General features: G+C 44.2%; 1 protein-coding gene across 4 annotated transcripts in view; it reads left to right on the top strand.

Moving 5' to 3' along the window:
• Positions 1-1,185: 1,185 nt before the first annotated feature.
• The window catches only part of LOC106641192 (protein gustavus), a 38,877-nt gene continuing 15,222 nt past the window's right edge, over positions 1,186-24,840 (top strand). Inside the window, exons 1-2 of one of the 4 annotated variants that reach the window (XM_089593323.1) lie at positions 1,186-1,660; positions 2,373-2,492. In XM_089593323.1, the coding sequence (XP_089449449.1) occupies positions 1,632-1,660; positions 2,373-2,492 (149 nt within the window). In that variant the 5' untranslated portion in view covers positions 1,186-1,631. Of the gene's footprint in view, positions 1,661-2,277; positions 2,297-2,372; positions 2,493-16,189; positions 16,712-24,840 lie in introns of those variants that run through there. The other 3 variants (XM_089593324.1, XM_089593325.1, XM_089593326.1) reach the window with 3 other exon arrangements.

Genomic DNA, 24,840 nt, shown 5'->3' with positions numbered 1-24,840 from the left:
TAAGGGCCACCTCGCAGAGTAGCTTTGACTATGTGTACTGCACCCCTCGCACGTATGCACGTGACGGGGTGTGTTTTCTCTCCGTATACATATACGTACACACACCCCGTGGAGAAACGCGCACCAGACTCTCTGATATTATGCTGTCTCTCTACAGCTATATATACATTTTAAAAATGTACTTCTCTCTCTCTCTCTCTCTCTCGCGCTCGATGGCGACAGATAGCGCCTCGAGAGGCAGTGACGTAGCCGAGGCTCCCTGTGCCTTGGAAGGGACCGTTTTACGCGGAATCGGTATGATCCTTTTCATATGAAGGCATAAGTATTTTTTAAGTGACGATTTCAACTTCCCACTTTTTTTGATCCGATCGCGTCGTTACTTTATTGGCTTGTTTTAAGAAACATATAGTTATTCATCTTTTTTCAAATCAAGAGGAGGATAAAAAAAAAAATAAAGAAAAAAATCATGAAATGAAATTCGCAAAAAGGGCAAACAGGGGGTAAGTGCAGGCTATACAGGGAAGGGATCCCAGGGCTCGGGCTTCGTCCCTGCGCGGCGCGAGAGTACAGCGTTCGGCCACCCCCCCCCCCTTGTAGTGCGGTGCCCGACGACGTGCGCGAGTCGATGTTCCGCCGCGAGCCTCAGTCTCTGCTCGGCCGTCGGTGGGGCGGCGTCGCTGCTCGCTCAGGAAAAAAGGACCCTTCTCTCGCTCCTCCCTCTCACTCGCTCACGCGACACAATACACACACATATATATATATACACATTTGCATATATATATATAGACACAGAGAGCGCACGGATTGCGCAGCGAGCGAGCGGAAAAGAAGAGAGGGCGAGAGCGTTGCCGCAGTCGCGCGTCGCCGCCTACGGAGCAGTTTCTGTGTCGATACATAAGTACACTTGTACCTATCTCGATAATCAACCTATACGCTCCACCTCGGCGCACCGTTCGGTACTTTGTACACGCGCCCGTCTCGCATTATTTTCGTTATCGTTTTGGGGGGGGAGGTGGGCAACAAGTATATTTACACCCGATAAGATAAGAAAGATAGAGTGGTGTACAATAATTGTAATCAAGTGATATCGTATATGTAGTGTCGGTACATTGGTGATCATAACCAGTGGGGGGGGGTAGTGGTGTTCGGGTCGCGGGTTGGTGCAACGGGGGTTGGTTTACGGCTGAGCTTCCAAGACGGCAGGCCTCGAGGGCCGAGCGAGACGGAGCAGCGCCCGGGCAGGGCCAGGCTCGTCAGCCGAGTGCGCTGCGGTAGGTGGCTGCTGTGGCTGCTGTCCTACGACGACGAGCAGCGGAGATAATAGTAGTACAACGAGTGCGGGTGCTGTTGGTGATTGTACCCGTAGTATTAGTAGTAGTAGTAGTGGTGAAGGTGGTCGTGCAATAGTAGGAGCCGCCGCCTCCCGGGGCCGCCGCGGTTCAGCCGTCGGCGACGGGCCCAGTGCCAAGATTGCGGCCAAACGCCAGTGTTGTGTGCGCAAGTGCAATAATACGATACTACGGAGGAAACAGGCAAACAAGGCTAACAAACAACTACAAACCGGCACAGCGAACAACAAGTTGAAAAAGAGCAGCAGTGCAGCGCTGCTCGCGGGACTCGTTGTACGCGAGATGGATTGGTCGGTCAAGGCGCGCCGAACGTAAGTACTTTGGCTTCTTGCTCGTTTTCACGCGCCCGTATATTATAAGGAGAACAAAACAAAAAGCCAAACGCGCGTATAAGTTATATATACCAACACCCCGCGTGTATTACATTATAAAAATTCAGTCCCTCCCCGTTTGCAGCCCCACTGTTATATATGTGCGGTTGACTCAGCACCCGCTACATATACATATCGCGTACGTCCGATCGTCGATCCATTCTCCTACTTATGATGTGTTGTTCCTATGAATTGTATATATATTATATGTGCATAATATATTGTGGCTGCAGCGCGAATAAGCCATTCATGATTCATGTGTATGTATTTAATATTATGCGTGTTGTGCATGTAGCAGCTGTATCGGAAAGATCGTTACTTTATTCGCCCTCTGTTTTTCGTTTGCACGTATCAGCTGAAAGATAAATATAAATGCACCGATGGATAGGTGTTGTGGTTTGCGAAAATTTAACTCATCAGGCGAAACACGCACTTGGATAGTTTTCGGTAAAGTGTGTGATTAAATGCTCAAAAGTGGTACAATAATGATGACGATGACGATGACGAAGATTGCCGTTCGCAAGCTTTCGCCGATTCTCGACTCGTGTATGCAATATAGATCGCATTAAAAAACCGGTATAGCAATGATAAAAAAAAAAAAAAAGAAAAAAAAAGGCCTTGTACAAAAACCCTCTTGGTATGCTTTTCGCAGGAAAAAATGCGCCGAGACAGCCAGCATCGATTTTTATGCTCGCGACGGCAGTCTGGAAATCCCGGCGGACGGATACGGCTTGGCGATGAAAGAGAGCGAAGCGAGTTGCATTCAAAGGAGGTAAAGTCTTCTTCTTCATCATCGTCGCTCGATACCTCATCTCTCTCTTCTTTTCTCTTTTTTTCTCTCTCTCTCTCTCTCTCACTTTCCACACATTATTTTTATTCTTATTATTTCTCGTAACCCAAGTGGCCAATTTGCCCCTTGTTCGCTTGTAATGAGTACCTATATTATGTACTCACACTTGTCTTACCGATCGCAACACTCGAGTCGCCAGGGTCAGTCGAGAGAGCACACCGTGTCCGCTGCACAAACACACATAAATACACGGTATTTACAAGCTCGGCGTATTGTCAGGACGCAAGTATATAAGGTACATGCGTTATAGTTATAATGCACGTATAATATTATAATACATGCATCAGGGTGCATTGCAAGGAGGAGCTTTGCGCATGATCGTTGCGCGCACACACCCTCGACATGCACGGGGGAGCATGCCATGGAGTGTAATACGTACCTATATATATATCTCATACCTAGAGGGCCAGGGCCTTATATACCTATATATATACGTAGACTTGCGCGTATACCGTGTGTTACGTGAGCATATACTTACCTACATGGGAGCGATATCCGCGCGTGCACGGCAGCATGGAACGGATGTACCTATACGCCGAGCACTCGCTTCCGGCTGCACTCGCGGGCTTTCCGCGAGCTACCTCCGTATACATCGACAAAGTCTGCAATTTTTTTTTTTTTTTTTTTTTTTTTTCCCTCTTCATGCGCGTATAAATATTATATGTACTTACTTACGCATCGCGCACATCCTGTTCTCATCGTCTTAGGTGTATCCTACAATAATATATATATATACATTACAAGGCTCGAGACGCCACCACCCCTTGGAAAGTTTTATCATACGTCGAGGATCGAAAGTTAGGTCACAATAGCACTCGGTAGCAAAGTTGTCCAAATTGCTTACGTAAGCATATATGTATATACGTAGGGCGAACCTCGTCCTGATCCAGCTAACTAGCAGTGCTTCCGCGATCGCGAATCGAATCGGTATTATACAGAGAGACATTTAAATCCCTCGCCGAGTGTATCCGGGGGGGGGGTTCGATCGATCGGCCGGGCCGCAAGTTCGTATCCGAAAGTGCAAGGGGGCGGTCTTCCTTTGATGCGCGAAATTAAACAGCTTATCGTCGGGACGGGCGAACTTGATCGGGGGCCGAATTAAAGGGAAAACGTGATGGTGATCCGTATCTATACCGCAGGTTGCACACACGTGCTTACCTATGGTTATACAGCATCGGCGATGGTGAACGCGTCTCGTGGGAAAAATTCACGCGCTCAGCTCCTGATGGCTCCCGCTCATTCAGGCCGAACGTAAAAATAAACGCTATGTTTTTACATTCGCGGAGATGCGAATTGTGACCTATTATTGTATGTGTTGCATCGGAGTAAAAGAAAAACACCCGACTCGACTTTTTAGTTTTTTTTTTGTTTTACCTACAATCCGTATACCCATGATGTTATTTACCCTCTTGTATGCTCTCCTCCAACCGTAAGCGTGGCGTAATGAAACGAGTGTTCTCTCGTGCTATGGGTATACACCTTCCTATACCGTGCAAAGCACCTTTCTTCCTGATGCTATTCATCGTCAGCCAGCACTAAAGTTCTCTCCTTTCGTCGGGCTTTTCATGTATTTTTACAAAGTTCCCTTTGAACGAAAAATTAGCAAGAATATAATATATACACGAGACGTCGTCGAGAGAGCACCTTCATTTCAGTGACGGCACGAGTGTGGGGTTGAACGAGGGGAGTGGGGTGTGCACTGTCAGCAGAGAGGCGCGTTTCGACGCGATAAGGTAAAGACTCGATTAATCTCACTTTCCGCTTTGGGCTCGGCGCAGAGACGAAAGGAGCAATTACCGGTACAACGGCGTGACTTTTATTTTCGTGCAAGTAACGCGTAAGCTTCGGCCTTGCCGGTACTATAGACGTGTCCTGTTTTCCACTTCTTTTGACAAAACCCATACAATGTACGCCAGGATGTTGGTTGTGTCGGATGATTACAGAGAGAGAAAACTAGCTTTGAGTGATATCTACAGTTTTTTTTTTTTGTATGGAAACGGGGTCGAAAACATTTTTACCTCGATTTTTACGATGGTTATACCCGTACGCGCGTTAAGATAGCGGCGGTACACGCGCGCATCTGAACGACTTTTCCTCGATATCGACGACGCTCCGCAAAATTCTGCTGATAAAGTGTAAACAGCGTAACTATATATACTCTAATGTAGGATTTACTCGAAAACAAATTGTTATTGTTGATGATTACGTACTTCCAGACAACAAAAGACGTGTCCTTAGAAAAATGAAGCGTCGGGCAACAATCAGTATATACACTGTAACAACTCGAATTATCAATTTTACTGATTAAAATACCTCGTGAAGGTATAACACTATTCGTCATACGTCGCAATCGAGGTTGCGGGGAAAACGAGGTTCCTCGCGATATAATAGTTTTTATCTTATTGACAAACACGAATAGCTTTATTTATACAGTTTAGATATAAATTATCGTTCCTCGCAACACGCTTACACTTTATATACGTGTTCAAGCTTTTAGTAGAGTAACCCTAATTCAACAACCTTATCAAGTATACGTGCCTACACAATTCTTGGTATTTATTGATATTATTGTTATTTATGAATATACATTGTAAACATTAAAACTCGGGAAAAAAGAGATGTAGACGCGCACTTTTGCATGAGAGAAAAGCCTAATGTATAGTTTTTCCCATCGACTCCTACATAGTGAACAGCGAATCGATTCCCGATTTTTTTTTTAAAAAGCTATATTCACGGGCTCACCAACGCATCGAAGCACAGATGAATCTGCAAACGATGGGAGGGGAGCCGGACACACTACACACGGTTGTCACACTTGATTGAAATAGCGAAGGGCGGCAAAGCACATAACAACACTATTATGTGTACAGGCGTATCCTAAACCTAGGTATACGATAGCGTCGAGAGAGAGAGAGAGAGTTATGCGAGCGTGCAGTGCAGCGAGCGTCTGATGGTGCTAGGGTGTAACGACCTCGAGGCTCGCTCGTACACACGGGTATATTATGTAGAAGAAGCAAAGTGCAGTGGCGTGTCAATGAAATAATGCATATACGTATGCTACTACGTGCTTGCGCTTGAGTAGCAGAGCTTGAACGCGCGATCCTCCCGAAGAAGACGGGCAAAGCTCTTCTCCTAGCTCCTCTATCTTGTATAGTCCTGCACAGTGTAGGAACGTACAAGCCAGCGACCGTGACCGGAAGCCAGAACTCTCCTTCCTTGAGAATCGCCCCCCCCCCCCGCGAGAGCTCCGAGTCTTTTCCTTTATTGTTAATTTTGAATCCACGTGAACGTGTTTTTTTAAGGCCGAGTTGGCGTGTGTTTTGAAAAGCCCGGCTCGTTGCACGGGCGTCAAAGAGAGAAACATCGATTAGATATAATACGTAATATTGTACGATACTCGCGCGCGCGTGCGAGCGATAATATATCATCCATCAGCGGGTGACTAAGCCGTGAAAACAATAAATGTGTATTATATATTTTTCCGTATTTTTCGATGTGCCCATACACATTGTACCGATGGCTGATGCGTACTTGTATTTTTTTTTACTATAAGGTAAAGGGCCCATCTATGAGACAATTTTAAAATCGGTACCTATGCATGAGACACCCAGTTTAATTTATATACGTAATACTTAAACATGAAAAGAAATTTTTTTTAATATCATTATAATATAATCTTTTGAATAAACAAATATTTTAAAGAACTTCAAACGTTATTAAATAATAAAGAATTTTATTGTAAGACCCTGTCTCATACATAGGTACAATGTGAAAACATAACCTCAAACATGTGTTGTCCCTATTAAGAGACACTCAAGACGCATTTAAATAACATGGGTGTCTCATAGTAACGGACGTGTGTCTCATACACAGGGCCCTACAGATTCAATGTGTCTCATTAATAGGTGCATTTCCATCCTGTTTATATTTGTTTATAAAATTATTTTTTAACGTTTTATTTGAATTTAAAAATTATAATATTATTCGTAATGATCTAATGCTTTCATTGATACCAAAACTTGATATATTTCCGCTCATAGAGAGTGTACATTAATTTAATAGCAAAAAAAGTGGTAAAAAACTGTCTCATAGATGGGCCCTTTACCTTATCGGACGGCTCGGCTGTCACGTTTCGCTGATAACTCTCAACTGGAGTCTGGTTATCAAATTTTGTGTTTCCCAAAGCCCATTTGAGTGATTCCCCACCGGTGATACTGCGCAATGTAGGGTATCGCTGTATACATTCTCCTTTTTTTTTTCGACGGTGTCGCGAGGCAACGCGAAATCCCAAGAAGCAAAAGGATTTCCAATATATATATATATACATCAATGGAATCGTCCTCGAAAGTTTCCCCGAATAGTTCCTCCTTCCGACCCGTTCAGGGAAAATATAATATAGTAGTTCTCGTATTAGCGGATACGTGAGAACAACGAGGCTGTAACATCGAGTCTGGAGCGCTATCGGGGAAAAGGAGTAGGTGAGGAGGAGATGAGGGAAGCAAAAAAAAGGTGGAGTGTGATCGAGAAGCAGAAACTCGTCGTTGCTTTTCCCATCAGAAGTGCACGCGAAGGTCCACTCTAGCCTGGCCAGAGAGAAGGGGGGGGTATAAGGGGGCAAAAAGTGACCCTTGCGGCGGACTGCGCCTTTGTCGGAGCCATATGTATATATACTGTATTGTAGCAGTGCAGGAGAACGAGAGAAGCAAAGACCTCCTCGTCGGCTGCAACAGCTATACATATAGCAGCCCGAGCGGTGCACAACTGGTTTTCTCGAGGGCCGTTCGCTTCGAAATTCCAGACAAAGTACCGGGGGCAGGATGTACACGTGTGTGTGCGTCGGCTAAACGAGCGGGGCCTGTACTCCTGCACCTCCCTGCCCCACCGTCGTCGTCGTCGTCTCCTCTTCTCTCCTCTTTTTCTTCTCGCCCTATCTCGTCCCCATCGTGTCTTATTCGTCTTTTCTTTCCGGCTGCCTCCCTTTCACTCCGCGCTCTCCGATCCTATATCCTCGTACACCACCACCACCACCACACCTCCCGGTGGCGGATACTCCCTTCCTCTTCTACCGGCCGATCACAGTAGTACGGCCAGAGGCGTGTGATTTTTCATTTCTCGATGTGAGCAGAAGGCACATCCTCGCGTTGCTGACTCGATCGCCCTGCGTACATCCACTTCGCCTCATCGGCCGCGGGGCGACCGCAAGGGACTCGGGTGTATTTGACTCTCTCCCCGCGGGAGCTTACACTGCTGCGTTTCTCACACAACAGCTGCTGCAGTATAATATTATACTCTCTCTTTGCTTCTTGTGTTGTATATTCATCCTCCTCTTTTTTTCCTTCGGAGCTTGCAGAGTCGACTCGACGAGCTTTGGAGTTGACGTATTCGTTTCCAATCCACACTACCCTCTATATATACCCATCAACCAAAGGGAGCCTTGAATTTTAAAACCATAGAGTCGCTGTTAACGCCCCATACTTGATGTTTGATATTATTATTATTATTATACCCGACGCGAATGGCCTCGTTAATGAAACCTATTCATCAAATGCTTCGGTGGCAATCAAAAGTTTGCGCAACCCGAAACTCTACCGTGTGAGGTATGTCATTTGAAGGCTTTAATTTGCCAAGTAGCTTTGTGGGTGTATGTTTTTTTTTTTTTTTTTTAATCTAAATTGCCGCTTTGGGCAGCTGCAGCGTGTGTGTTTGTTATAATAAAATCTGACGTTTGTCGTTCGATTGATTAACAATACGCAACGTGTACCGTGATTTTTTCAGTTGTTTGGGACCACTGTTCCCGTTAATGTCGTTATGACACTGTCGATTTATCAACACAAGACGATGAAGCACACAAGCAACAGTATAATAGGCCACGGATAGCACGACGGAAGCAGGTGTTTTCGTTCAACGCGCTTAATTGTGCCAGCACACACCCGGTGTCCATTACTTGAATCGTACACACATATACGGGTGTTGTTGTATACAGTCGGTATTGCCGCATGCCCTTATAATGCTGGTGTGTGGTAATATTAACTTAATACGTACAGCTGCCAATGATGGTGCAGCGTTGCCATTATTTCGTCGTATACAAAATTGGGTCTTGGATCGTATACAGCAGCAGTCAATGATATTTTTTAATTATCCGTTATGGCATTGTTCCAAATTTTTTTCAGTATTAGATACCTATTTTGACCTATTAGAAAACATTGAGATGAAAGTATAGAAATGATGAGTGAAGCGATTCAACAAAAACTAGTGTCAGGAATTGTATATCGTAAATTTCGCAATGAACAGCTGCAGTAAAAAGATGTTTAAAAGTGTACGTGTAAACGAGAGAGAGAATACTGTAAGCGTACACGAGTGGGCGACGATTACGACAATGTCTCCAAGTTAACAGAGACGACTACCATGTACCCGCTGATGATGAGCAATCCAATCAAGAGGACTTACATGTATCAAACACACGAGTTTATACGTTGTATATATATATATGTATATATATATATATATATATATATATATATATATATATATATATATATATATATATATATATATATATATATATATATATATATATATATATATATATATATATTATACAGATGTACGTATAGCTGTTGACTCGCCCTCGTGTTATTATTATCAATGTATACTTGGGCAATATGATGTACCAAACGAAAGCTTTGGGTAACAAGATCCCCGGCGCCAACAACCTGCGCGCGTTCGTCGCGCTCCCGCTGCGCATCGGGCCCATGCCAATAATAATTGATCTCGATAGATGTGTCAATCGGAGGACGAGACGGAGAGAGAAAGTTTCTCGAGAACTAAGCGGCAGATTACACGCGAAAACCCGTTCATCTCTCTCTATCTATCTGACGTAACGTGCAAGCTCGACATACCTATATATATATACTACTTTGTTGCGTCTTTTTCTCTCCGTTCGAGACGTCGCATCCATATAAACTATTGCCGAATTTGCGGTCGTGCGTTCATTTAATCAATTCGGGCGGAAATGTCAAAACGAAAGTCGATCCAGCACATGCACGATCGCGGCATTAATTGAGAAGCCAAATACTGCGGAGCAACGAAACAAAAGGGCTGATGGCCACCGCCACTACCACATCGGGCTCAATTGAATGTGACACTGAATTCGCACATAGAGTCCCCCTCCCCTTCTCTCCACTGTAAGTGTGAGCGCATGTACACACGGTAGGTATATATGGTTGGGTCTGTCGACCAACAGCTGCCGCACATGTAAGTCGCCAGCGAGTGTGTAGCGCCCGTTTTTTTGCGAGTCAGCCTTTGCACACCGCGGGCTAATACAACGATGCCGAAATGGCTGTACCTATAATATATACGTGCTTTCGTTTCGCGCGCGTTTCGAGGGGCTCGCCCTGTTCTTTTGTTTATCAAATATACATATATTGGTGTAAGGTTTTTTTGTTTTGTTTTGTTTTCAGTCCATTCTTCCGTTGCTGTCCCAATATCGATCGGTTCGTTCGTGTAGCAAATGACAAATATCAACAAACCCGTTTCCAAGGATCAAACTTTGCAAATTTTTCCAAACTCACGTGCAGTGTACGATTAAATTCACCCCTACAGCTGCTGCAAAACCGTTCCTACCCAACACCACTACGTGTTTGTATAAGTGTGGGTATATATCCCTTCCGAAAGTTTTATACCTGCGTGACCCTGAAACGATTTCCTCTGGGATCGAATCAATGTACAGTCGCAAGAACTTGCTCGTAAAGAGTAAAAGAGGGAGGGGGGGAGCGAGACAAAAAGCACTTTTATTTCGGCTGTTTTACTTTTCCTGCGTTCCCTCGACGGTCGTATATGCTCTCTCTTTTTTTTTTTTTTTCTTTCTGTGCGCTGATAGTAAAAATAAAGAAGTACCGTACCGTATAGCATACAAGTATATAGTTTCTGAGATATAAATATATTTACCCTCTGTGTTGTTCTATCTCTGCGCTACTCGCAACAACATTTCATTTTTCGAGTCATGCGCGCGATAATTTCCAACTAATCTCTATACTCGATGTGTGTACTTACGGTTTCATGTGCCGATCCAATTCGATCGCAACGAGGAATCGGAGCGACAAACGCTCCCAACGCGAAACCCTAAATGCACAATCAATTTTCACTTTCATTGTCCGCGCGATAATAGGTACCTGCGTGCAATTACCTACACCACACACACACACACACACGCCATGTGTTACTACTTTTTTTTCGTCTTCGGGGGGAGGAGGCCCCTTTCACTTCCCTTCTTGTTTTCTTCTCTCCCATCGTCGTTCGCTTTTATTTCCCTCCCTCTCTCTCTTTCTTCCACAAGAACGTATACAAGCGATACCACATATAATAATATACTCCCCGAGTCGCCATTCGCTGCTGCCACATTCACCGCCGCCAACGACTACGACTCCCCCCAAGGTCAAACTCGGTCTATTCTATATGTACATGTAGCGCTCTCGCGCAAGCTGCGCACCGTGTATACGTATATTTTCCCAAAGCCGCGAAATGGACGCCCAGTGCTTTCCAATTCGCTCGGTCCGAGGCAAAAATAGAATATTTTCCATTTTGGACCTTGTTGAAGGCGTTTTTTTTTTAAATTTTTTTTTATTTTTACGTTTACCTCGTCGCACCCGTTGCTCCTATACATAAACAAAAGATCATATTCTTTTTTTTTCTTTTAAATTCAACTTTCGTACTTTTGTCGTACCTTACACCACACGAGGCCGATTTATCATCCGGCCCGTAACAACATTCATTGCTCGGCACGCAATGTATAAATTATTAGTCCAACTTTGTGTATATACATTGTGCGTGAAAGCGCCGGGCCGCCCTGCGAGCTTTTCAAACACGGACCGAAAGAAAAAAAAAAAAAAAACACCGCGCGTGAGATGGAATTGATATTTCGCGGAGCAATTTGGCGAGGACATTTGAATACAATATTGCAGAGCGCCAAGGGGAAGCTATATACATACACGGCGAGGCGGGGGTAGGGGGGGGGAGGCGAATAAATCCCGGCGACTCTATTGTCCGGATACAACAGCGGAGAGCGAGGCGTGACCCAGGGCCGAGCTGCTCAGCCTCCGCGATACGGATCTGCTCCAGTTTTTATTTTTCACGCCCCGCATGTTGTCCCCCTATATGTCATCCTTATGCTGTTTTATTATCTTGCATTATATACATGTGTACAGTCTACCGCGTTACGTATGGTATTATTTCATCCGCTGTGGCTCCGAATTTCGCGCCCACCCACTGTTGTTATTTCTCATCCCGTGTGCAATAGTAATAAAGAATCATGTGTCTCCTTAATGGTGAAATCGAGTTGGGCTTGGTGCTTGACATCCCAAAAAAAAAAAAAAAAAAAAAAAAAACTCATGCTTTCAGTGCCAATAAGGAACCAAGTCGTTTTCACGGTGTGCCATCCCGATCGAGTTAACGGAGAGGGGGCACGACGCGCTTTACGTCACATTATCAGATACGTGGGTGCATAGGTATACCGGGGAGGTAGAGGCGCCGGCGATAAGTACCTATATACTTTCTGTCGAGGATTACGCAATACACGCAGAGAGTGGCTGCCATACCGCTGCTGACCCATTTGTGAAACTCGCGGCGCTTGCCACATTCAAGCTATATCTTTTACGTTATATATACATATATATATACATATACATATACACGGTGGCGGCACTCGACGACGGTTTTTGCTTACGACATGCCTTTGCACTGCTATCCATATAAATATACTAGCCCCAAGTTAAAGTACGCGTAGGGTAGTAGGTACTTTTCTACATGTCTCTTTCTCTCCGCCACGGAGCATTTGGTTTAAATATATTGGGTGTATATACCCAATCGCCTCGGCGGAGCAACTTTCGAGTCGCGCGAGCTTGCGAGCCGGAACAAAACGGGGGCTATACTCTCGAGGGAGAGGCTACATCGAGAATGAGTCACGTCGTGACTAACTATGTACCAATGAGATTATTATTTTTTTTTTTTGTTACACGTACTCGTATAAAAGACCAACTTACCACTGTACGGTTCGTCTTCGTGGTATCGCTTTCAATCCGTGCGAGGTAACGGCACCCCACGTCATATACCTACTTACAAAAGAGTCGAGGAAACGAAAGCTGCAGAACCATAATATACCTATGTACGTATTATGTGCGAGAGAGAAAAAGAAACTCGTCACTTTTTTAGAGAGCACCAAGCTATATGTGTGTGTGTGTTGGGTATACCTATATACTTGTATTATCGCAGGGTGGTTTCGGAGCCGGGTTGGTGGTTACTCGTTTGCGGCAGCGCCACTGCAGAGGTTTCCTTTGTCCGCGTGCATGAGATCATGTGTGCTCCGGTGGCTCTTGCACACACATACACACGTATCTGGACGGGAGCCAATGTTTCGGCTTGGCTCGTCAAATATATATACATACACGCACGAAAAGGGCCTCGCCACGGCTGAAGCACGTATATGGGGGTCTTAATACGTGCTTGGTCGAGCGCTCCGTCTAATCATTGGAATGGCACTTTTGTTTAAAACCGTGCGTGCGCCTCCATCACCGAAATAGATTCACAGCTGTTGAACCACGTATGTATACCCGTATAGCTTCGCATAACTAGCTTCTTATACTATACGAATGTGTTGTACAAGGGATTCGATCCAATCTATCGCGCTCAAAACTTTCAAACGCGTTTATCAAACACATCGCGGCCAGCGTTCGAGGAATGATTTCAGTCATCCATTCACGTGTAGGTATACACTTTTTCATTTAAAGTAGACTGAAATTTGTGAAGAAAAAAAAGTAGACTCGAGCACAAAGGAAGAAAAAAATACATACACACATCTCCAGACATCATGCGGTTAAAAGAAAAAAAAAAAATTCCAGCCCACACTTATATATACACTAGGTATAGGTTTTCTCTGCTCTTGTGAATGCACCTTGATGTTGTATACGACCGCAGGTTTGGTTCTCCTATTCGGTCTTTTTCATTACTTGGTCGAGCGGTGGATGTTTTTTCTCCCTCGAAAGTTCGCTCGAGGACTCGGGAAGAGGAAGAAAACGAAAAGAAAAAAAAAAAAAACCAGCCGAGAGGCCGCCTGCGCGAACTCCTCGGCCATCTGGAGAGGATGAAGGAGGTGCAAAGGCACGACGAGGGCAGACTTCGTTTATGGCCTTCGACGCGCACGTGTGTTTATGTGTATATATTATACACACACGCGGAACAGAGGCGTTGCCGCTACCGAGCCGCGACCCAACTCCGCGTAGGGTTCTATAAAAAAAACCAAACGAAAGCCTTTTCATCGCTCAAGCATTTTTGTAAGAGCGCATTTTTCTCTCCCTCCCTCGACAAGTAGTCTGTATTTCACGTATACACTCAACTCCGTGGAAACGCAAGAAAGCTCTGTCGCGCGGTTTTCTGTAATCGCGGAGTTGATAACGCGAGCAAAGAGACCTTATATTCGTGACTCGGTGGAATTATCACAACTGCTGGCCGTCATACACATGCGTATGTACTTTTTTTTTTTTTTTTTTTTCGTAATCTCATGAATAATAGAAAAAGTCCACGCATGGTGCGAGTCGACAAAACTTGCACTGCGAAATCTAATAGCGAAGCGATGAAAAATCAGTGACGGTAATTTAAAAAAAAAAAAAAAAAGAACAATTCTTACATTGAGGGGAAAGAAAATGACAGAACCAGCTCGAGGGAGTGCTGAATTAAAAAGTGAAGAGCTGCGCACGTCAGTGAAACGAGAGACGCAGGAATAAAAACGTCCATATCTGAGCAACGAAACGCTCCGTCTGGGCGTTATCTGGGAGCTGGTGATAGAGCCGACCCAAGCGTCTCCCACACGTGCGGAAGACATGTGTACAAGCTGAATACAAGCATCATATTGTATGCACGTGCGCACGAGCGAGTCAGCAGAGTAAGACGCAAGGAGCGTGGATGTACAAGTGGTGTGGGCGAGGAGGACAAAAAACAAATCGTGTATTCGATTACGAGGACGAGGCGCTGACGCTTAGTATCCAGAACTCACCCGTGTATAGAGTATCAACAGTTCGGCTATCGCCCAATAGTCTGTATATACTTGACATTTCCCAGGACGCGCGAGGCTTTGTCTATTATATACTCGAAGTAAAAAAAATAAGGCTCTCAAGTTCGGTCTCGTCGTTTTCCCAGACTATGTAGTTTTGATTACGCGAGCAGTTTCATCTTCCGCGTGTGTACATACGACACGACAGCGGCCGATGACGCAAGTACATGTATACCACAGTAATAAACCTTCGTTGCGCTCGTTTATCGGCGGCATTTAAACTTCATCGTCGAGCAGTATATAATGTATACGAGATGCGTCGGCGAAAAGAACGATGCTCTGGCATCATCGTTATTTTTTTTTTTTACATATGGGTAGTCTTTGTTCGATCGACAAATGAAAAAATAAAAATAAAGTATCAAAATACGATAATTTTCTCAAAGGAGGACTTTTGTGCGGGCACTCCCCTCCCTGCTTATCAGCTTCTGGATTTAGCCCAGAAGAGCATCAGCTCCTCGTGCTGGCCTGAAACACTCCTCACTTTCTCCCTCCGACCGTTCATATACCCTCTTGTCTCGCACGCACACACGGAGGACATTGTTCAGGGAGCCGTATATACTCGGTTCCTTCTCCTTAGTTGCTTCACCGGCACCTCTGCGTCTTTTCATCCGTGTGTGTACATATTATATATACTCGTTCTTTTGAACCGAGTCCAAGCGGGCCACCATACCCCGCACAATGGCCCCGCTCACGAGGGGCTATGCGGGCTTTCTCTCTCTCTCTTCATCAAGGTCTTTCCTTTCTTTCCCCTCGGCTCTCAGGGAGGAACAGAACACTGCGGATAAGCCAAGAGAAACAAAAAGCTCTCCGAGAACTGAGGGCTTCCTTCAGAGCCGGTTCTCTCTTGTTTATCAATGCGCTCTCTCTCTCTCTCTGACGCTTTTAGATTAGGACTGAATAGCTCTCGCATTTACCGTTCAACAATTAAACTAACTACGATAATGACAAAAATCAGTGACGAGCCACTACCATGTAACATATTGGGGTGCACTTTGAATGCCCTGAATGTGTTTCCCGTGCAATTTTTCCCGTCGCAACGAGCCAAGTTCCAACTGATCAGCATGACATTGAAAACAAAAAAAGTCAGACGTTAGAGGGAGGTTTCATTAAACTAAAAAATGTGTATTGTATATATTTTCGTGTACTCGTCTAAAGTACAAACAAGCCTTGAATCCAAATAAGCTCTGTATAGTGGGAGTCTGGAGTGGGTAAAGCGATAATTCATCTCGAGCCGAGCAATTAATACACGCCGCGTCGATAAATATCGCGTATACCCTACCTTTGTACATCATTATTATTGTATTGGTGTGTATTGTATATAGGACCCCGTACCGAGCCAAAATTTTTAAGTCTCTAATTGCCGCAATTTGTTCACCCGTCTGTCCTCCTTCGTACAGATACATCTACCTGTGTACCATCAGCTACTTTCTTCGCTTTGCAAACACGCACGGGTCCTTCCCTTCGCTTATCCCCGGCTCATCTCCGGGACCCCTTTTTCGAAAAGTTATATTGCCCGTACGTGCTACACGGCTACTATGCGTCCCCAGAACTGAGTCAGAAGCAAAACTCGTCGCGTTTGAAACGTGAACTCTGTAAAATAAGTGAGTCAGTGATTAATCGACGCTCGCCCGTGCCGGTGGTATATATCATATGGTTGTAATAGCCGTTCCAGCTGGTCGTTGTATAGTTGACGCGCGACCATTGCCGTGTCGAGGGCTCGGGTGTCTCGCTCGCGTGGACATATACTGCTCCTTCTTGTGTAAAGCCGCCTCGGCGGAAGACCGATAATATTGAGAAACGAACGTCTGCGCCTTCGTCAAACTCGAAAATCCCGAGAAAAATTTGATTATTTATAGTTGGAGGCTTTTGTTTATTTGTTCATGTGCGAGAGAAATCATTGTTTATTTAGCTGTCGGTATTTTTGGGAGACCCGGTAAATATAGAAAAAGCGATACTTGCATAGATTTTGGTTTTCGAGAAGAACCACGTGGAATTTCCCTCACTCATCACTTACAAGACGATCTATGGAATTAAACTACAGGTACGACCCATTTCATTGTACTTATTTTCCAAATTTTTTCTTGTACTCCATAAAACTGAATCGTAGCGATTAAGGTAAATGTCCCAGTAGTTAATGGCCACCTCCACGTTAAATATATGCAAAAGCTGGTGGCCAACTATTGGGACACATGCATTGCCTAATAGTTGGCCACCAGATTTATCCTTGTATTTTATACAGTGGCCAAGTATTGGGACCAGTTTTTTGGTGGACAACTACTAAGACATTTACCTTACTGGTCGGATCACTTTTAAATCAGTGAAACTGTATCATTTCCCTTCACTTTTTATTTTGTACTAAATTAATGCGCTCCAAAAACTGTAGTGGCTTTCAGGGCATTTTCCTGAAAAATCGGTGACCCCTTTTTCACTGATTCAATTTTAAAGATTAAATATTAACTATACTTTTGTGGAACAAGTCGCACGTGTGTATACAAACGTATTGCCTCTGAAAAAAGTTCGACGTTCGCGATAAAGTACGGGTAGGTGGTCGTAAAACCAGCCGAGTAGGGTATCACACGTACACGTTTCCCAAAGAATTTTTCTTTACAAGTGTCGAGGTTACAATACGTGTACACGTAACGTACAAAGGCGCGCACTGTCTCGATTCTCACACTCGTGCGAGCAAGTAGCTGGTGTACCCACACGAATAAATATGATAATCGTCACGTGTACACATATAAGCATCACCATTGCGGAATAAATTCTCACGATTACGTATATTAACATACATACACGTTCACATGATTTTGAGCAATAATTATTATTCCGAGCCCGACTGACATTGCGCACTTCTCATTGTTACTCAATTTGTGCTTTATTCCTTCGCTCCTCGCTGTGTGTATATGTATCGTCCCTCCGGTGCATCGCAATCATCCTCGGTGTACGTATATATACTTGCTCGCGTACAGCTCTCTATATAATATGTTGTTGCACCCGTTTTTCTTAATTGATCGATAATTCGTTTTTTCCGCTCCCTTTGTTTCGACAACCACTGCACACGTTGTACGTGTACATCGCCCATCCGCGAAATCATTAATGTTTGCGTTACAAGTCGAGCGAAAGAATAGCAACGTTTACACATCAATTACCCAACGAGGGAAGGTAATCTCTCGCTCTCTCTCTTCTCTAACAAACGTCGTTTACAACGAAATTACATACGCGTGTTTCCGCGATCAGCAGAGAATGAAGCTTGAAACGGTAACAAACGTGACAGTGTAAGTTACAACAATCTCACAATTAACGATAGAACAGTAAACATCGAGTTATTGATAAACAATGTAAATGTACATATCCGACACGGATATCGCGTGTAATGCTGTACGCACACGCACACCTGTACTTGAGAAATCGGCTCGGCAACAGCAGCGTGCGATATACGATTCTCAAGGGCCTTCGGTCGGTCAAGTCTACATTACACCCGGACAAAGGGGAACAAAGACCCACCGGTCGGTCCACTGCAGGCCGCGCTCCGTACGCCGATCTGTTTGTCGCAACTATACGTGTTTTTTGCGCGTAATCCATTTTTACGCGCCCGCGGGCCCTCCCGTTCGCGCCAACTCCGCGTGCAGGTACCCCCCCCCCTCTTTTATTGCTCCGCAGTTCGAGTTTCGGGTGTATACGAAAGTCTCTGTTTTTTTTTTTTTTTTTGGGTGGGAGGGGAAAAGGGATGACGGAACGGTGATGGATACGATACAAAAACAAAAGCAAAAGAAAAAAGGTTCTTTGTTCGTCGACAGGGCGCACCTCTTGCCCACGACACTACCCACATAACGAGCAGCCAATATACTTTCACTGCAAGTTTCACGGTCAACGGACGCGTTACCAGCCGCGAATAACAATGATAATCGCAACAACGGCTCGGGATCCAGGAGTGCCGCCTGCATCCACGTATAAAGTGTGTGTGTGTGTTCACTGCATCGTGCACTCGTACGTAGTCTATCTATATTGCGGACTGCATCCGAGACAAACTAAAAGCCGCATCTTGAGTATTTTTTTCACATCAATTGATATCTCGTAATAGCTCGGAGTTCATCATTGGCCTTGGCTCTTGGAGTCATACCCCAAGTACACATGTACTTAATTGCAGTTTGGAAAGACAAAAACGAAAATTGATTATCCGAATGGCGAACCGGTCGACGACCCGCCTCCTCCACCGGCTCAAGGAGAGAGAAAGACGTATAGGCCATTATACATCGGCAGCGCCCCAAGAGCACTCGCAGCGATCTTCGATCTTGACCTTCATTCCTCTCTCTCTCCCAGGCCATTATATGCCCGGCTCCGACAATCCACCTCCGCTCGCCTCTCGCAACCCGTTACGGCGCGCCGCCTCTCTCTCTCTATTGTCGCGTTCCGTTCGCCGCGCAACCAACGCCACCCCTTCCTCCACCTATACCATGTACATATATACTTATTCCAACTGTTTGAATTCTATAAGCTCCGAGCTGCCGGTATATGAGGCACTTTGGTGTTGAGCGTCACGGCGAGCACTCCGAGCTGGCAAAAGTGAGAAAGGGTATATATATATAAGTATACCTGGACTGGCACGGAAAGTGCACAAGAAGTACACACATGGATATGTATATATATGCAGCGTATTGGATGTTGTATACACCTACCCTCGACATCCGGCGGAAAAGGCACCGCGAAGAACAATGCGCTGCCTTCCACGCGTCTTCGTTTTTATTCCCATACGTTACGCGCTCCCCGGGTACGGGAAAAACTTCCAACTTTTTCTGTATTCCCGGCAGCAGTCGATGCGCCAAAGTCGAAGCACGATTTCGTCGTTGTTGTCATTATTGAAGATGTCTTTGGACGTTTATTCTAATGGCCGCCGTTGCTTTCGAAATAAATCAAAGCGATACGGTCGCGCGAGAGAGAGAAACACCGTTACGTTTGCTCGAAGAGAGAACGTCGTCCTTACTGTGAGCAAGCGGTTGCTGAAATTCTCTTTTATGTATATGGGAGTGGAAAGTCATTTGGACCTCAACCCCGTCGCCGTTGTGGCGATTTACGTTTCCGAGAAGCGCACGGGATCGTCCGATGTGAATTCTAAGCAGCCCAACGCTTATATATATATATTGGCGGATTTTTACGATTTTTCGTGAGAGAGACAATAATCATCATCACATAACGTGAGGATGTTACGTTTCACTGTTCGAGTCGTTTGGAAGTTTTCGGAGGGACTAAATGATTCAAAAGGCGTATCTTTATTATCCTCTCCCCTATAGTGGTGTGTATGGTTTGTTTGATGGGAGAAAGTATATTTTTCCCGAGATGGTGTACGTGGGAAATCGATACTTGGTCTGATGATTGAATTTCATAATTTTGCCGACCCGTGAAATCTTGAAATAATAACGACGGTATTTCGTGTTCTTGCCTACGGCTCTCTACCCATACCATTAAATTCAGGACAAAAAAATCCTCCTGCCGTGATAATCGTCCCGGAACAAAGTTTCCTGTGAATTACTTTGGATTATCGTCCTCGGGCGCTCCTCGCTATACGTGTCTTGCTCGAACGCTCGTGTCACGTATAAAAAAGGCCAACAGATTATGGGATTATGTAACGTGGGTTTTATGGTAATACACTTTTCGTGTCCAGTAGGTATATAGTACATAATCTCGTTGACCGTAAGTAAAATAATATCCCTCCCAAGTAGATAAGTGTACCATCGTACATCAGCTGTGTATATATAGGCTCCGGTACAAAGGCTCCATTGATGATGCTATGTAGCTCCGATATGTCAGTCAAGTGGTGTGATAATATAGGATACGCGAGTTAACCACGACTTCCTCTGCTCTCTCGCTCCAAGAACGACACGCATGGTATCTATATATGTAAAACACTTAGATTCGCAAAACGAATGGATAAAGTTTCGATCGGATTCATGGATTCAATACGTATACAAGCTAATCCACGTCCAAATAAGAATTATCAGCTAATTGAGAGCAACGTTGTTCGTACATCGCGGATGAAAGTCCGTTGGGGATGGAACTATATAGAAACTTTATGTAGAAACACACAAGTAGTAAACCTCTTGTTTGCGATCGCGATGTACTTTTCCCCGCACCTGTGCAACAAGGAGGCGAGAATTATCCTTGCAAGTGCAGTAGCGCACACGCTGTTTGCGCCAATTAAGCCTCTCTCGCAGCTGCAACACCGGCGAGCTGTTCGAGCTCGTTGCTTTTTATTTTTTTTTTCTTTCCATAGGGAAGGTGTGCACGCGTGTATAAATGCACGACTTTTGCATGCTGTCGAGCGTGGATAGGCGTAAGAGGGAGAGAAGAGGCGTGGAGAACAAGATATACCAGCAGCACCGGCTTATAAATATATACACACATATATATATATAGGTACCCGCCAGGAGGAGGAAAGAAAGAGCGCCGCGGACAAGGTCACGGTTAGCGTCCGGCAGTGCTCGCACATCAAGCGAAACACACATACTAGACCTGTGTACCTGCAGTGTAGGCACTTGTTAGGAGTATATTTATGCGATGGTATACATATAAAAGTAGGCAGCGTCCCGAGAGAGAAATAAAGATATAGGAGGCACGCGCCACGTGTTGATGCAACACTTGCAACGTAACTGCTGATTTGGCGCACAGCAGCCCACCTTTGGGGCTAACGTGTCGACCGAGGCGTGATCTACACCTGTTATCTTTGTGGAGATGTCGTTGGGGCACGTCTCAATCGCGAAACCATCTCACAGTCACCTTTTGCTTCTCGACAAAAAAAAAAAGAAACAACACACAAAGACAAATACGGTTCACGGCTTTTTTGTAAGCACAATATTGGTGTGTATACATCAGTTAGCATACATATCAGTGGGATGAGACACCGTTTTGTCAATGCATTACATTAACTCTGGCGTTCGTCACTCTCGACATTAGTTATCAGTTATTATGATAACACTTCATGGCTCATCGTTGCTCGTACATGCAGCTGCCTCGTGATTTTCTTCGAGTATTCAATTGTTCATTCAACGAGTTAACTGTCTTGATGACAAACTTATTTTTATTATACTTATGCCTTTTATGCCGTCGTAATATTTTGTAATGGTGTATTTTCAATGACAAATTTCGTACGTGGGAAGTATCATAATTGTTCAATAAATGCAAATTTAATGGTAATAAGTGTTAAAATATGGGAATAAGTTTATTTAAATTCATCAGCGTTGCCATATAATGTTTCGTTGCGAAAAGTTATAAACCAGTCACGCATTTGGAAGTTGAAGGGGAAGGCAAACATCTAAATTTGATTTAAAAAACGAAAGTTTGGCACTTGTGGATCAATTGCTAAATTTTACACTAGACACGTACAATTTTCTTTGATAGTACACAAACATTAACACTCAAAAATTTTGTTTGCGAAAAAAACAAAAAAAATTTAATTTAAAAAGCCAAATTACACGACTTGGGTGTGGTTACACTTTTTGCTCTGTTAGACTTTCAGATGTTTCCGTAAAATGTAGATTTGAGCGTTAGACTAGAAAAGAGTATATACGATGCAATAAACATTTTTTTAAATATAATTTCAAGAATTGATAGTTTTGAAACGAATGTTTAAGTGTAACACGTAGGTATGGATTGATCAACACCTCAACGAGTTCAGATTTAGCATAATGTAGAAACAAGGGATTTACTTTCTTAGAAATTCACATATGTGGGTAGGTGTAGCAGTCGCGTGGTGGATTTTTTATGCAACCATCATATTTTATTAACTTGAAGTACACCTCCTATACACACGAGGCATTGCGAGGTCGCTGTACATGTCACAAACAACCACACATTTATCAGGTGCACATGTAATATCGTCATCTCATAGACACACACACACACACAAAGTAGATAAACGAAAGAAGATAATACATAAAGAAAAGTGATAAGTGTACTTGCGAGAGCGACCGGAGTAATTAAATGGAACGCGCAATAGCACTGCAGCATCAGCGGCATTGATCTATCGCTATAAAAGTTTTGCCATAAGAAAAAGGTTCTCCGAGTCCTTGACACGTCTCGAGTTTATATAACAGTCGTCCAAAGCATACTACACTTTCAAGTGCATACATGTATATTATTCTTGTACGTACATCTTTCGCTAACGCAGCATCTTCTACATTCCAGTTGTCTCCTCCTCGCACTTGTCAAATATTTGTACTACGCATCGTGCAGTTTTACAATTTTTCTCGGATGCTACGTTCTATTGCTGTCTAAGCGTATCTATACTTTATGACTATCGACACAGGGCTAACAAAGTCCCCTCTTTGTTTGGCCAAGTAAGGTGTGTGTGTGTGTGTGTATACCTTAAACAAGTGGGCTGTGTCGGTGTAACAAAAGCACACAACGCCAATGCTCAAAGTTACTGAAACTCGGCTCCTGTAATGCTTACATCCAAAAAAATGTTTATTCTAGAACGAAAGAAAGGCTTTGCGTTTATTTGGCTCGCTTACGAAATTGTCGGCCTATACCACTGTCAAATTATAAAAGTAGACCAAGATAGTGGACCAACATGTGTTTCGAACAAAGTACGAGTCCAAAGCTGTTTCTAGTCGGCGCGAGCTGTGTACTTTGCTTACCGTTTCAATTGGCCATCATCAGACACAGCAAATGGCCACGCTTGTTACATTACCTATACAGTACGGACTTGTACAATCATTGCCATACATGTGGGTATATATATGGTTACGTGTACAACCTACTTACACTTTCCGATGAGCTCGGCAACGTAGGCTTTCGCTTCGTCCGACTATGTCGACCTTGAGGCTGATAAGTATTATAATGTAAAGACGACGGTGCGGAGATTGCGTGGGGGGGGGGGCATGATTCCAAAGAAAGCATCGGGACTAGTATATTATATATACCATATACGCGCGACCATCAGTCGCGGCAACAAGCCGATGATGACGCAAAAGGGTGGAGGGCACAAACGTCGACGGCGCCTCTCTCTCTCTCTCCTCTTCCTCTCCAGACATGTGGCCAACCAGAGGGACCGAGACAATGGTGATTGTCTCTCAAAGCGTTTACAGCCTAATTATGTGAACATGGCCGAAGCAGGCTATGGTACACAACAATACTATAACCTCGTAACAATGTACGATTGTTCATTGTCTACTCCGGTGTGCACTCTTCGGCTCTCTCCTCCTTCTCTCCCTCTTTTGGCTTATATTATAATATATAGGCTGTATATAGTCTTTGCTGCAGATGTCCCTTTAGGCCCGCACGTTAGCTACCCATCTTTGCTGTAACAGTAATATTACAAAAAAAAAAAAAAAGTGGGAGAGGGTGGGTTGTACCCGACGTCCGGCCCTCTCGTATTATGCGTCACATAATATTTACATAATATCTGCTGTGCTTGTACGTATATGAGTGATTAAACCTTATTTTCTATCAAAGTCTGATACGCGCTAGATTTATATTGCGTTTGATGACTCGACGCGTTTGAGGATTATTAATAAAGGTATGGTTATACGAGCTAATAAGTGTGGTTTATCTGTAGGTCGAGGTATATCCGTTTGTGTATTTTACAACATTTGGGATTAGTTGGCAATTATTGATTTTGTTGTTTATTGAAAATTGCAAAAACGAGGAAAAAAAAGATTGACATGTAGTTGTGTTTTCGCGTAGGTGTGCATACATTTATATATAGTGTGTATCAACGGTTAAATAAAAAGGCTTTCTGCATTTCTTTTTCTCAAACGTATCGGCACTGTCACGTTGTTCGCGGTAAAAAAAAAAAAAAAAAAAAAAAATCCGTTTAAAGGCACTAAGCAATAAATATAAGCAAGCGAGTCTTGTGCCTATCTTAATTTCATGTCCATCGCAATTTTGCTTTGACCGAAGGAAAAAAAAACCCATTTCCCAAGATAGCCGTTTTTTCAAAACGAAATCAACATATACATGTACACACACTTGGCTCTTTCCATCTCCGAGCTGTCGATGTACGCGAGGACTCGCTATCTCATCTCGTGTGTACAGGTGCAGCCTCTGCTCTTCCACAATCGCGGAGTTGTCCGCGGCTTTTGCGCAACTGTCAGCGCTCGTCTGTCGATGGGACGATTTATTAGCCTATGGCTCGTCTTGCGTATATACGCGGTCCACGGGCGCGATTTTTTCGAG

This window comes from Copidosoma floridanum, unplaced genomic scaffold, assembly GCF_036245765.1.
Source record: "Copidosoma floridanum isolate Cflo_tuat_1 unplaced genomic scaffold, Cflo_Japanese_pri ptg000019l, whole genome shotgun sequence".
NCBI classification, from domain to species: domain Eukaryota; kingdom Metazoa; phylum Arthropoda; class Insecta; order Hymenoptera; family Encyrtidae; genus Copidosoma; species Copidosoma floridanum.
The sequence above is the reverse complement of the archived record's forward strand: the minus strand, read 5'-3'. Positions and strand labels throughout refer to the sequence as shown.